Source organism: Notamacropus eugenii, chromosome 1, assembly GCF_028372415.1.
Source record: "Notamacropus eugenii isolate mMacEug1 chromosome 1, mMacEug1.pri_v2, whole genome shotgun sequence".
Classification (NCBI taxonomy): Eukaryota; Metazoa; Chordata; class Mammalia; order Diprotodontia; family Macropodidae; genus Notamacropus; species Notamacropus eugenii.
In genome coordinates this window covers 59016950-59032527 of record NC_092872.1, presented here as the reverse complement: position 1 = coordinate 59032527, position 15578 = coordinate 59016950, and the positions used below count along the sequence as shown (strand labels likewise).

The following is a 15578-nucleotide window of genomic DNA, read 5'->3' as shown; positions in this document are numbered from 1 at the left end:
AATTATGCATATAAAAATTGTTGAGTAAAATAAATCCCCAAAGCTTTCCAAATAGAATCATAGCATGTTATAGCCAAATAATCACGTGTTCTTAATGGCCTCATGGTAAAGATGAAGAAAGTTCATTTCCTAACAAGTTGTGACATCCCCAAAAGTATGATGAGGTTCTTTACTCCTTGAAATGTGTTTTAAGATGAATTCATGTATGTGTATGTGTGTGTGTGTATATATATGTATATACACACATATATATATGCATATGCATATATGCAGGATATCAGATTTCACTATTACTTGGCAATTTAGAATAATTTATTGTTGTACTGCATAAAACACCCAGGTAAGAAATTATCAGCAAATTTATTTTGGGAAAGATTAGCCTTCCATCCGTAGTTAATAATTCGTTTAGAAGAATTATGCAGAGAGCTAGCTCCCTTAACCAAAGACAAACAAAAAAATCAACCTCAATTTAGTAATAATTGTAATTTCTTGCTTTTCCATAGGCATGCCTCCCATTCGGGACTTGGTCAGCCACTCCCCTAACCAGTCAGGTGATGCATATGACTCTTTAAAATCTCATCTTTGTTGTGCATTACATGTCTCTTTTACATATATTTAAAAAGTACAGACTTTATTTTCCTATCTGCCTCATTTCTGATTGTTAAACTAGAAAAACAAAACTTGATACTTTGAGCATACATAAATTAATAGGCTAACTATAGACTGGTATTGTTAAATGAATCTACTTTCGTATGTAAATTATTAAAGTAGTTCTGTATCCTAAATCAGAAGACAGTGTTGGTAATACTATTTCATAGCTTAAATTTCTGTGACATTTTGGTTTTTAGGCAAGTTTAAAACTTTTAATAGTTATTTTGAATGAGTAATTTCAGACTGCAAATTTAAACCTAGTGGAAATTCCTTGGACAAAGCATAAGGGAAAGTATTTTAATGGTGCACTTTGTAATCAAGTCATAAGTTGGTCATTAAGGATTTATTACGTGACCCCTGTGTGCCAAAAACTGTGATTAACACTGGGGATACAAAGGAAGGCAAAAGAGACACCCTGCTCTTAAAGAGCTCAGTCTAATGGGAGGGGCAACATGTGAACAACTGTGTGTGTGTGTGTGTGTGTGTGTGTGTGTGTGTGTATATTCATATGTGTGTGTATGTATATAGATGATAAATTGGAGATAATCAACAAAGGAAGGGTACTAGTATTGAGGAAAATCAAGAGAGGCTTCTTGTGGGTGGAATTTTAGCTGGGACTTGAAGGAAATTGAAGGAAAGCCTGAAGGAAATGGAGATGAGGAAGTGAGAGAATTCCAGACATGGGGGACAGCCAGTGAAAACACAGAGTCAGAGGATATATTATTTTGTCCGAGTAACAGCAAAGAGTCTGGTGTCACTGGATCATGTCAAGGATTAATGAGGTATAAGAACATTGGATAGGTAGGAGGGGTCCAGGTTATGAAAGACTTTTAATGTTCCAAGAGTGACTTTTACATTTGATCCTGAAGATAATAGGGAACTACTTGAGTTTGTTGAATAGGGATGTTTTTTGAATGACCAGACCTGTGCTTTAGGAAGATTACTTTTATGTCTAAATGGAGGATGGATTGGAATAGCAAGAGATTTAAAGTATGGAGACTATTAGGCTGTTGCAATAGTCCAGGCATGAGATGATGCAGGTGGTGGCAGTGTTAGAGGAAACAAAAAATATACGAGAGGTCGTAAAAGTAGAAACAGTAGGGCTAAACATCAGATTAGCTATGGAGAAATTGAGAATGATAGTCAGATTGCAGACCTGGGTGATTGGAATGATAGTTATTCCCTGGACAGCAGTAGAGAAGTTAGGAGGAGAGGGTGGTTTGGGGAGGGGAAGAAGATAATGGCATGTTGAGGAGGAGATATCTGTGGGTCATCTGGGTCAAGATGTCTTAAGACAATTGGAGATATGAAACTTGAGATCAGCAGAGCTTAAGCTATTTGAGAATCACCAGTATAGAGATGATCATTGAGTCCATAAGAGTTGGTGAAATCATGAAGGGAAATAATGTACAGAGAGAAAAGAAGAGGACCCAGGACAGAACCCTATGGGATAGCTGTGGTTAGTAGGCATATGATATGTACAAAGAACCATCAAAGGAAGCTGCAGAGTTGTCAGACAGGTAAGAGGAGATCCAGAAGAGGGCATTGTCACAAGAACCAAGAGAGCAGAACTGTAAAGAGAGAGAGTATTTGACAGTGTCAGAGGCTACAGAGCAGTCAGGAAGGATGGGGACTGAGAAGGTACCATTCAGTTTGACGATCAAGAGAACATTGGCAGCTTTGGAGAGGGCAGCTCAGTCTGGTTGGAAGCCAGACTGCAGAGAAGTAAGGAGAGAGTAAGAGGAAGCCTCAGTTTTAAATGATCTTTTCAAGGAGCTCAGCCACGAAGTGGAGGGGAGGGGTCAGGATGATAGTTAGTGGGGACAGATGGATCAGGTGAAGGTTCTTGAGTCTGAAGATGGGTAGTACATGGGCATGTCTGTAGGTAATGGAGACGCAGCCAGTAGGCTGAGAGAGACAGAGCATTAAAGAGGGGGGATGATGAAAGGAACAATGGGATGGGAATCCTTGTGTACGTAGAGGGGTTGGCCTTGACGGGGAGAAAGTATGGCCTCATGATAAACCACAATGGCAACCACATGTTGCCAGTGGAGCAAGTATTCCAAAGAGCATGGTGAAAGGGGTAGGTTTCTTTATCATGGGACATTGGGTAGAGGAAAAGTATTGGGTTGAAAGAGAAAGAAATAAGGCAGTAGGCAGTGAGGGATAGAAAATGAGTTTAGAATTACTGAAATGCAGTGGGAAAATATTCTCATTGTGTGAGACAGGGATGAAGGAGGAGATGGTGGCAGAGGCTTCAAAGCGATGTGAGATAAAGAGGGAGCTCTCAGGGAACTGCCTCATTCTTTTTTCAGTGAAATATGAAGGCAAGTTCTTAGAAAGGTTTGAGGAGGCTTTAAAGGATTTGAAAAAAGCCTCTGTGATTAATGAGATAGTGAGTTAATTAAGGAGGTATAAAGAAATTGCCTTGCTGCAGCAAGGGCCCAGTGTAAATTGTGTAGCATCAGTTTTTGCTGGATCCTGTCAGCACAGATTCATAATATTCTTAACTTCATTCAGTAGTATGTGAGTAGGAGTGAATGCAGTGAATGATGGGAGTAATTGAAGACAGAGACTTGACAGGGCAAGGTCAGCTATAGGATAAAGGAATAAGGGACTTGAGAAGAAGACAGTGTAGAGTTTAACTGGTTCACCAAGAGGTCAAGATGGGGAATGGAAGAGAGTATCTTCAGTGCAGGGATGATAGCCTGGAAAAGAACTTAGGGGTTCAAACACTGGAGGTTATGGTAAAGACAAAGAAGAGTCTGGACTTGGAAGGCAAAGGAATAGCAGGAGATTGTCATCAAATAAGGAAATTTCAGAGTTCATGAACAGGGAAGTAGTACATTTGTGAGTGATGACAATATCAAGGCTGTCTTTAAAGCTGAGGTGGAGTGAAAAGGTAGGTCTTGAAAAATGAGTAAGTTGAGGAACTGGCAGGTTAGGGTATTTGAGGGAGTATCAATATGTATGTTGAAGCCTAGTGTGAAGGCAGTGTCCTGGAGGTTGGTAGACACCAGCCTCCAGAATCTTGATTCATTTGTAGATATGAATTGAGTTATGATGCAGGTTGAGTTTGAATGTGGTATCGAGGGGAAAGGAATATTCCACCTTCCCCCAACAGTGAGTTGAGAAAATGAACAAATGTACAGCCAGTGCTATAAAGGGTAGCCAGAGAGACTGTCAGCAGGAGAGAGCCAGGTCTCAGTAAGATCCAGAAGATGGAAGGACTGGCACAGGGAAAGATTTAAGATGAAAGCAGATTTGTTGCCAGTGGAGCAAGTATTCCAAAGAGCATGGTGAAAGAGGTAGGTTGCTTTATCATGGGACATTGGGTAGAGGAAAAGTATTGGGTTGAAGGAGAAAGAAATAAGGCAGTAGGCAGTGAGGGATAGAAAGTGAGTTTAGAATTACTGGAGTGGGGAAATATATCATAGGACTGTTTCAAACCCCTCATTCTTACAGATGAAGAAACTGAGGCTCAGAAAAGTTAAGGGACTTTCTGTCCAAGTTCACAAAAGTAATAAGCATCAAAGTATTCTGACTTGACAGAATTCTTCACACTGTACCAAACTGTCTCCTATAGGTAGGAGAAGGGAAAGTTGTGTCACAAATAACCAGAGAGGAGAGAGGCTGTAGGAGATGTGGCCAACAGTGTCATACTCTAGGAGGGTCAAATAAGGGCAAAGACTGGGTAAAAGTTATTAGATTTGGCAATTAAAATGTCATTACTAACTTTGGAGAATACAGTTTCAGTTGAATGATGAAGTTAGAAGCCAAATTGCGTAGGGGTTAGAAGACAGTAAGAGGAAAAGATTTGGAAGCACCTATAGCTACTTTTCTCAAGGAGTTCAGCTGCGAATAGAAGGAAAAATCATGGGAAAGTAGCTAGGAAGAATACCAAGATCTTTGTATATTGTGCGATGACCAACTTTGATAGACTTAGCTCTTCTCAGCAGCATCTCAGCAGGATCTAAGACAGGTTCAAAGGCTCATGATGGAAAGTGCCGTCCACATCCAGAGAGAGAACTATGGAGCCTGAATGCAGATCGAAGCAGAGTGTTTTCTTCCTTTCTTTTTTCTTTCTCTTGTTTTTTCCCTTTTGTTCTGATTCTGCTTTCACAACATGAGTAATGTAGAAATATATTTAACATGTTTGTACATATATAGCCTGTATCAGATTGCTTGCCATTCTTGGGGGGAGGGGAATAAAATGTGGAATCCAAAATCTTGTAAAAGTGAATGTTGAAAACTTTAAAAAAAAAAAAATACCAGGATCTAATGGTCATTTTTTAAGGAGAGAGGAGAGAGAAATTTTAAAAAAAAAAAACGGGAAGCAGAGTGCACAAAGATACACAGACAGAATAGAGAATGAGGATTGGAGACCTATTGGGGATGAAAAGGGAGAAGAAAGGGTTAGGGATCAGTGTAGAGGGGCTGATCTTGACCAGGAGAAGGGCCACTTCTTTATCAGACCAGAGCGAAGGAGTAAATAGTAGAGAATAATGTCAGGGAGGGGAGAAGAGGGAACTCTCAGAGAATGACCAGTTTTTTCAGTCAAGTTTGAAGCAACGTCTTAGCTCAGGTGAATGGGGAGGGAGGGAACTTTGAAAGACTTAAGGAGAGATCAGGTTTGGAAAAGTCAGTGTGGTCAGTAAAGTAGATGAATGATTGTGGGAAGTAAAAGGATTGCATTGCTGCAGTGAGGGGCTTAGTTATTGCTGTTAGCAAAGGATATGAACATTTACTTAGAGGACCCTAGGGATGCCATATAAAATTAAATAAAAGAAGTTTCTTCATCAAGGTCTTCCTTTACCAATTAAACTATAGCTCCAACCCCTTCCAAAATTAGAAACAAAAGCCACATTATTACTTTGATAAATATCCCCCAAAATGCTTCTTTACAAAATACAGTGGTTATTTGTGTTTAAAAACCCTAAAATACATATACATGGAAGAGCTCTTCAGTATTATCAGAAGCATACATTAAAGCTGAGAAGTTTTTTTATTTGCATTGAACACATACTGGAAGCTTTCCCAGTACAGACAGTGCCAAAGTAAATGTGTCTCCTCTCCCCATTATTATTTGACAGTTCTAGAAATACTAGCAATAAAATAAGCAGCCAAAATTAAAAGTATAAACATTACCAAAGTAGATTTTAAAAAATTATCTCCATTTGCAGATTTCATGATGCTCTCTCAGAAAAATAAGAAAAGAAACTAATCCAGGTGATTCATAACCTCAGCAAGGTAACAGGATATGAAATCCATACACATATCTATAAGTAAGAAAGTATAACAATAAATTCTGTTTTAAAGTGTTCATAGAATTCCGAGTTGAACTTACCATCCCACATCCAAGATTCAAATAAATACAAAATAACTCCCTTTATTTTAGCCAATAATCTATTATTGACAATAATAATAACTAGAGGAATATTCATTTTTCATATTTGGGCCATGCCAATATAATAGGACAGTGCTGCCTAAGTTAATTTAACGTTTTAATGCTGTATAAAATATCACCTTGGGAATGCTGAAAAATGCAATCACACACACGTGGACCCCAGACCACTAATGATGAAAACATGCTTCCCTGGCAGAAAAGTGATGGATTGTAGGTTTAGGACAAGAAATACATGTTTAGAGAAACAGTGTAAGACAAATGTGTTTTTCTTTATTATGCTTCTTTATTACAAGGGAGACCTTTCAAGCTAGTAATAGTGATGCCAAAAAGAAAACGTGTCAAAGAAACATGTTTAAAAAATACACAAAAAGGAATTTCAGAATGGGACAAAGACAAGAAGGGCAATGTTAATACTTTGTTAAATTTTTAAAAGACCATACTTTTAAAAAAACATGAACTATATTGTAGATTCATGGTTTCATATCTAGACCTTTTTTGGTCCTTTTCATATTGAAATATTTGTTAGTGACTTCTGTGTTCAAGATAAAAATATAGTGTGTTTTAAAAATTGTTACCTGGGGACACATTTTAGAATTAAGCAAAATAACAATATTCATTGGCAAAGGGGGAACTGTCTGTAATTTTGAGGAAAACAAGAAGAAGTATTGGGGGAGGTGGGGAGTCAACGCATTACTACTCCGTAGTCCATCAGCTAGCATCTTTTAAGCATCTGCTGTGGGCCTGGCATTGTGCTTGGGGGTTAGGGGGTAGAGACACAAATACATAGTGAGTGTTCCTGCTGAAATGGAGTTTCCAGTCTATCTCAAACCCATATTGTAAAGCTGTAGCTATCAGAGCTATTTGGTGCTGCTTTGATACCAATATTTCCCACTCTGCTGTTCTCCTTTCTCTTAATAAGAAAGTATAATAAAAAGGAAAAAGAAAGGGGGGAAAAATTGCACAAAACTAAAAGACAAATCCAAACAGGTTGCTAATACATTGCAGTGTCAATGCACCCCTTGCCCTGCTGTCACACTTCTCCAAAGGAATGTGAGAAGGTGCCTTCTCGTAGTTCTTCTTAAGAGGCAAATTCTGAACTCAGTAAGGGATAGTGATTATAAAGAGTAAATCTGATCATTTTAACCCTATAATTTCAAAGCTTTTGTATAAATGAAACCAATGAATATGGATTTAGAAGTAAAATTGAGTTGATAATATTTTGCATCAAATATCACTGATTAAAAACCTGACTTAAGAAATATATGACATAGACAGATATAGAAAACGCTAAGAGCCATTCCCACAAAAGATCAGAGGTCAAAGGATATGAACAGTTTTCAAAGGAAGAATTGAGTACTACAATTGAAAACATTCTACATTCCTAACAGAAAAGGAATACACATTAAAATAACTCCTGAGTTTCATTTCACATAATGGAGATGAACAACTTTGTCAAAAAAGGGAAGATAAACATTCTAATACACTACAATGGATCCGTGAATTTGTCAGATCATCCTGAAATCAGTTTGGATGCAAGAAAAGTGATTTAACTGTCTAGACTTTTTGACCCCTCCATGTAAGGGCTTATGCCCTAAAAATAGTCAGGGAAGGGGGAGAAAAATATTTGCCAAAATATCTGTAACGTCTTTGTGATGAGATGGAAATAAAATATTAACACAAATTTTGGGGAAAAGCTGGGGGAGGGGGAACTATGGTATATAAATGTAAAAGAATTACTTTGTGGTGAGAAATGATAAATATGAGAACACTAACAGAAGTTTTTATAAGATCTGATTTGGTGAAATAAGGAGAACCAGTAGAACAGTAAGCAAACGACTGTAACAGTGCAAATGAGAAAATCACTGTAACTGAAAAGCTGCTCAAGGTCCCTGAGCGTAATCAGAATGATCAAAGATGAGAGGGAACTAATAGGATGTGGTTGGGACCTTGTTCTTGTGTTGTTGGGGTTTGATCACAAGGAAAGTTTTGATCTGGAGATTAAGGAGGTGGGTGATTTTTTTTATTTCAAAAAGAAATTGATCAGATTGGGAATTTAACATGTGATGTTCCACCGCTCTAAGGAACTCTCAAGCAGGCATCTACCACTGCAGAGTGGCACCTTCTCTGTAACTTAGTACAGTCTTAGCATCCCCTCAAACACCAAACGGTTGAGATAACACAACCAGTCTATGACAGAGGTAGGACCTGGACCCAGCTTTTCCTGTCTTTGAGGCCAGGTTTATCTTTTACACCATATACATCAATGAAGCATAATTTTTTTAAACAGAAATTAGTGGTTATAGGTTTCTTATTATTTCATTTTATTAGCAGCTTGATTGACATCATGTAGTTTACAAGATTGTTAATTGAAATCACAAATTGCAAAAATGAATATGGAAACTTTCTGGTATTATTATAAAGATTCTTCATCTTAAAACACTACCAGGAATAATAGTTCTAGAAATATACCTCTAGAAGTATACCAGCATTTTCTGTTTTAAGATTTATAAAACCATATTTCACTCTTGTGTGGTCAAAATTTTAACCTTTGTTGTAGTTCAACATTCTATGATTATTTCTATCATCATTAATAACATTATATTTTTACTTGTTTAATCGTGTGAATTTTGTGCTAATTATTTAACCCCATTTTCTGTGTCTCTGTTTAAATGTATAATAAAGCAGATACTAAGAGTGCTACCAGCTAGGACTTAGTAGATTTGTGATTGAAAGACCTTAAATAAAATTTAAGTTATATAGTACATAGAGGGAGCATGTTGCCCTTATTAGGGTTTTAGAGTCACCACTAGAAGAAATCAGTCTTCATGAAAGAAAAATAGCATTTATGAATAGGATGATGTTAACAGGAGGAGATGTGTTAGGATAAGATTCCAGGTGTGTAGAACCAAATCATCCTTCAACTGTATGGCCAGGCTTAATGACAAAGAAGAGAATGGAAGGTGGTTGGTTTTATCTTCTACCAATATCTTGGATTACTACCAGGTGCCAACATACTACCACGTACTACTCATTTGCCTATTAGAGCAGAGTACCTAAGTTTATGTAGAATAAGTTGTCTTTGATGTGTCTTTTAAAACTCCAAATATTTCATAAATGTCTGCTTTTTCTTTCTTCTAGATTTGAACCACAGTAATCTAGGATCTCATTATGAAAATTCTCACTGGGGACCAGTGTCTTCTAATAGTGACTCCAGCACAAACTGGGACAAAGTTATTGTAGAAGGCTCTGACAAAGAAGCATGGCCTTCTATCACTGACAGTGACCCAGAGTTGACTTCAGAATGTATGGATACTGACTCTGCCTCTAGCTCTGGATCAGAGAAGAACCTTTTGATAATGGCTTCAGGGAGTACAAGTGGTGAAAATGATGGAATTCGAAACGGCATTGGACACAGTTCTCAAAACAAATTTGTGGTGGGTAGCAACAGCAATAATGTGGGCAATGGAAGTAGTAATGGACCATGGAGTCTATCTCATGGAACCATAATAAGCACATGTCAAGTTTCTGTGGATGCTCCTGACAGCAAATCTGAAAGTAGCAACAATAGAATGAATGCTTGGGGCACCGGAAGTTCTTCATCAAATGGAGGGTTAAATCCAAGCACTTTGAATTCAAATAGCAACCATGGTGCCTGGCCTGTATTAGAGAACAATGGACATGCCCTTAAAGGGCCTGTAGGGAGTGGTAATTCTGGCACAACTATTCAGTGCAGTACCATAGGCCAGATGCCTAACAATCAGAGTATTAACTCTAAAATGGGTGGTTCCACCCATGATTCCTGGGGAAACCTTCAGGAAAGTTGTGAGTCTGAAGTAAATGGTACAAGGAAGGTTTCATTCAGTGGCCAACCTCAGAACCTTAACACTGAAATGAACACAGGACCAAATAACACTACTAACTTTGTGACCTCTAGTTTACCCAACGCCGTGGGCTCAGTGCAGGCGGACGAACTGCCCAGTAACGCAGGGCACGGGGCCTGGCGTGTGAGCACAAGGAATCATTCCCAGATACAGGCCTCTTCGGTTACAAATGGCACTTCCGTTTCTCACCTTAGCAATGGGGAGTCCAAAAATGGTGGCTCTTACGGTACTACGTGGGGTGCCTATGGTTCTAATTATTCCGGAGAGAAATGTTCAGGCCCTAATGACCAAGCAAATGGTGACACTGTGAATGCAACTCTAATGCAGGCTGGCATAAATGGGTCTGTTGGCACTAACTTTCAGATGAATGGGAATAAAGGAGGAAGTGTATGGGAGTCAGAGATGGTGAATTCCCAGAATGTACCCTGGGGAAGTGGAAATGGTGTGAATTCTGGAGGAAATCGAAGAGGATGGGGGAGCCCTGCACAAAACACTGGCACTAATGTATCCAATGGGGAGTGGAATAAACTGCCTAGCAATCAGCATTCCAATGAAAGTATGAATGGAAATAGTAGGAAGTTTACAAATGGATGGAAACCTACTGAGGAGGATGGTCAGAGTTCTGCTACATCTCAGATGAATGAGCAGAACACCATGTGGGCCAAAGCAACAGGTACTGGGGAAAGTGAAGGTAGTACAGAAAGCACTGGATGCCGTGAGGAAAGAGTGGTTGGGGAAGGGCAGAGTAGAGAGAGAAGAAAAGTTGATCAGCACGCATTACTCCAAAGTATAGTAAACAGAACTGACTTAGATCCACGTGTCCTCTCCAACAAAGGTTGGGGAGAGACTCCAATCAAACAGAATACTGCCTGGGATACTGAAACATCACCTAGAGGTGAAAGAAAGACTGACAATGGGACAGAGGCCTGGGGACGCTCTTTGACACAAACTTCTAACTCGGGGAGTTGTGTTGATAAGACTAATAGTAATGATACCTCATCTGTATCTGGATGGGGAGATCCAAAGCCTGCTACAAGGTGGGGAGATTCTAAAGGCTCAAGCAGCCAAGGGGGATGGGAAGATGATTCTGCTGCTACAGGAATGGTCAAGAGCAATCAATTGTGGGGAAATGGCAAAGAGGAGAAATCTACATGGAATGATGCACAAAAAATTAAACAAGGGTGGGGAGACGGACAAAAATCAAACCAGGGGTGGTCAGTTTCTGCCAATGACAACTGGGGAGAAACTTCAAGAAGCAACCATTGGGGTGAGGCTAAGAAATCTAGCTCAGGAGGGAGTGACAGTGACAGGTCAGTATCCGGTTGGAATGAACCTGGTAAATCAAATTCTTTTACCTGGGGAAATAACAATATGAATCCAAATAATTCATCCAGCTGGGATGAATCTGCAAAATCTAGTCAATCCCAAGGATGGGGAGAACCTCCAAAATCTAATCAGTCTTCAGGTTGGGGGGATTCTTCAAAGCCAATCAACTCCCCAGACTGGAACAAACAAGATATTGGTGGATCCTGGGGAGCACCACCTTCCACAAATAAGCCGCCTGGTACAGGTTGGCTCGGTGGACCAATACCAGCTCCCACAAAAGAAGAAGAACCTACTGGGTGGGAGGAGCCATCCCCAGAATCAATACGCCGCAAAATGGAAATTGATGATGGAACTTCTGCTTGGGGAGATCCAAGCAAATATAACTACAAAAATGTGAATATGTGGAATAAAAACGTCCCAAATGGTGGCAGCCGTTCAGACCAGCAAGCACAGGTACATCAGCCGCTACCATCTTCAAGTGCCATGTCAAGCAAGGAGAGCACTAGTGGTTCTGGTAAGTTCTGGTTTCTAGTATCATGTTTTTAAGCAGCAAAATGTTATAAAATAAATATTTCAGATGTTTACTGAAGTTGTTCCTTTACCTTGATATACAAAAGTTGTGTTTTTTTTTTATTCTGATCCAGTAGGAGTTCCAAGGTAGAATTTTAATATCAAAATATTTGCTGATATGCTCCCAGGGAAGATGAGAAGCTTTAAAAGTCTTTCTGTAACAGCTGGTATTTGACACCTATGTGAGTTGTGGTACAAAATCCATTTCCCTCACTAAGAGATCACTTGAAAAAGAATACAAAATAGAGATGGATTTCCCATTTTCTTTCAAATAATTCTAGTTTCTTTCCTCTTTTTTTTTGAATATTACAAATCCCCAGAAGTCATCAATAAATATTTGAACCCCTATTATGAACTAGGTTCTGTGGTTGATTTTTTTTAAAAAAAAAAAGGAGAGTGAGACTTTTCACAGTGTGCCCTGAGAGCTAAGCTCTTTTATAGTAAAATGACTGAGGTTTCCATTTTTTCGGTTTTTTTATATGCAAAGGTATGTTAGTAGGTATCACTCAGTTGTAACATCCCTACCACACTAGATAAAACAAACTCTTTTCTAACTTGGCTTTTGTTTGTCTTCGGACCATTGAGGCTCACTGGGGCTAGTTACTTCAAGTAGGAATCTTAAAGATGAAAAGGGAGGTTGTACACATTTCAGGAAAGAAGCAAGGGCATGTTCACCAACCAGAAAAGCAAAAGATGTGTTTAAGAGATAATGAATAAATTAATTTGACTGGAACAAAAAGGTAGATTGGTCCATATTGTGGAAGAGCTTGAATTCCAGGTTAAAATATTTAGATTTGTTGTTTCTTAAAAGCCTTCTCTGGGTTTATATTACTTTCAAATAAGTCTATCCTACAGGCAGTTAGTATAGCACTTCCAAAGCCCCCTATCTTTTTTTTGTGTTGTCTGTGCTACTATTTTCTGATTTTAATGTAGGTGATTCACAGTTGATCTGTTTCTTGTAAGATTTGAATTTTAACATTCACATTTTTCCTGAAAACAATATCTTTTGGGGTAGAGATTCTAGGCTGCCATTAAATTGAAAATCTCCCTCTTAAATTCCCTAAGTATAATCTATATCAAATATAATGCACTTTGTGATTATAGGTTTAGTTTTTAGAAGCCAAACTACTCACTATTATAGGTGGAGTGCTTGTCTTTCTTATACAAAGATGATGATGCTACCCAGTGTAGAACAGTGACTTGGAGTTGCTTTTCCAGCACAGTTCTGTTGAAGAGCAAAACTGAATTAGATTCCCCCTTAAAACTGCCAGCATGAATTTGTAAATTGACCTGTGAACGCTCAAGGTATAATTCTTGACCTTGGTGTTAAATAGTCTGTTGAAAATGAACGCTATTCTCTAATTTGAATTAGAAGTCAGAGACTGCCTCTGCTACCTCTGCTTTCTTCTGTTCAGTTCTCAAATTAGGTCATTGCCCAACCTCAGTATCTATCCAGGATAGGTACCGATAGACTTGATCTGTGCTTTGACAATCCCACTGCGTAGGTGTCAGGTGTCAAGAAGAGAGTACTTGTGTTGAAGAATGCAGAGAAACCAAAAAGGAGAAAGATTGAGAAAATGCCATTTGGCAGTTTAAGATCATTGGCAATCTGGGAAAATGAGCATTTTATCCATTTAGTTTTTCCTGTGTAACTAGTTAGTCCAGACTCTTGACTGATTATAGACCCTATTTTTGGAGACTCTGGAATGCCGTTAAGGCTTATTGCAAGTAGCCAAATATAATCTACCAATAGGAGCTTCTGAAGGACTCCAAGTAGTCTGTGATCTGACTACACTGATGGCTAATTCAGAAATGATTCCTACATAAATAACCAAGTCATTGCTTGTCCATTCAAATAAAATTAATTTTTTTACGATTTTGCTTTATTTTGGAGATAAATTGAATTCCTTATCAAATTTCTTATTTCCTCATCTTCCCATCAAGCATTGATGCATGTCACAGTTATTTTTGTGCTTGTCTTCTTGCAAATGCATCAGAAGTACTGCAGTCAGAGAAGACAATGGATTCTGCAAAAAACCATTTCTTGTCGCCTTTGGACACTATAAAAGCACCTGTGGTAACTCCTGTTTTCTACAAAGAAAAACTCTGCAATCAGGAGGACCTGAATCTTTTCAAAATATATAGGGGAAGCTAGGTGGCAAGACAAACTAAATGTGCCTTTAGAATAAACAACATTGTTTTGGGATTTTAAAAACTATGTAATAATTATATTTACTTTTATAATGCCTGAAATATTTGACTCTACCAGGCTTTAAAGAAATGAACTTTTGATATGAAATAGTTGCCTGTTGCCAAAGATTCCATTTCTGGTGGATTTCATAGATATTTCTTGTTATTACTCTTTCTAAATTTTCCTTTGTATTCTTCCCTTTCCACTCCAAGAAAGCTGTCAGTTTTTCCAAGTCATTTAAATATAATTCTTTACTTTTTCTTTAAAGTTTCTGCACATTGCAACTTTAATTAGCATCCAAAAATGAAATTTTTTTCTCTATGTTAATTCAGTATACTAGTTTATGCCATCACAGGTAAGGGGAAGAATAAGTAGCAATTTAAATATGCTAATAATTTTCTACAAAGTATCTGTTTTGTTGGACTTTTCTGAAGAACTAATGACTCTTCTTAATTTTAAAGGTTGGGGAGAACCCTGGGGAGAGCCTTCTACTCCGGCCACAACTGTAGATAATGGAACTTCAGCATGGGGTAAACCCATGGACACTGGTACTAACTGGGGAGAACCCATTACTGCTTCATCCAGCTCCTCCACATGGGGCACCACTTCTGTGGGTCCACAGACTTCGAGCAAACCTGGTATGTTTTGGGTCGCTTCTGTGTCATCTCTGGTATAGTGCTCAGAACTTCCAAAATGCACATCTGATGTCCTAATAATGTAATGTTGATGATAACTGATGACTTCTAAAATTTGTGGCATGGTTAGACGTTTGCGTGAAAGCCTCGTACGTAAACATACCTCTCTTTCACTTCATAGTTAATAATTTCTTAAAATTTTTACTATTAATGATGTTCATGATACTTCTCATATCTACTTTACATTACTAATAGCGACTGACTTGTTAAAGTCCAACGTCCGTAGCCATGGAATGAGTTTTTCCTCAGCTCTTATGTTCAGAGCCTTATACTCTTCATGGAACAGACTTGGAGGCACATTTCTAGACCAAACTGGATTTCAAGGGAGTGCCTGCACAAAATGTTGGTTATTAGAGAATTCTAAAAGTTCAGGCCTACTCCAGAGGTGGGGTCCAATTTCCATTCAGAAAAGAACCTTATGGTTTTCTAGCCTAGGTATAATATATAAGACACAGTTTATGGCAGCATTTTTCTGATCATATCCATTGAAAACGATACCATAGTTGTCTGGCCTCGGCACAGAAGATCTTACCCTAACTTCATTGTGACATGAGATAACCCTGTATTCTCAGAGGTTACGGCACTGTAGCACTGCCCTTATGGAAAACAGGAACTGTTTTCAAGATATACATAGTTCCATTATATGTCTATTATCCAAGGACAAGCCTGGCTGAAATCAAAAAGGGTTATCTCCAAAATAATGATTCTTTTTTTTTTAAACCACATTTACTGTCCCAGACTGTCCGTAACATTATGGAAGGAAGTCATATCCACACCAGTAACCTCACAGAACAAGGATTTAGCCAAATAAATATACAAACCATCTGTGGACACCATCACTGAAGTTAAAATTTTTT

At 38.4% G+C, this 15578-nt stretch overlaps 1 protein-coding gene across 25 annotated transcripts in view; it reads left to right on the top strand.

Moving 5' to 3' along the window:
• The window catches only part of TNRC6A (trinucleotide repeat containing adaptor 6A), a 120622-nt gene that overhangs the window by 73909 nt on the left and 31135 nt on the right, over positions 1-15578 (top strand). For 18 of the 25 annotated variants that reach the window (XM_072603655.1, XM_072603681.1, XM_072603717.1 and 15 more), the window contains 3 exons: positions 504-551; positions 9197-11779; positions 14488-14664. In XM_072603655.1, coding sequence (XP_072459756.1) covers positions 504-551; positions 9197-11779; positions 14488-14664 — 2808 coding nt within the window. The remainder of the gene's footprint in view (positions 1-503; positions 552-9196; positions 11780-14487; positions 14665-15578) is intronic. The other 7 variants (XM_072603635.1, XM_072603786.1, XM_072603627.1 and 4 more) reach the window with 1 other exon arrangement.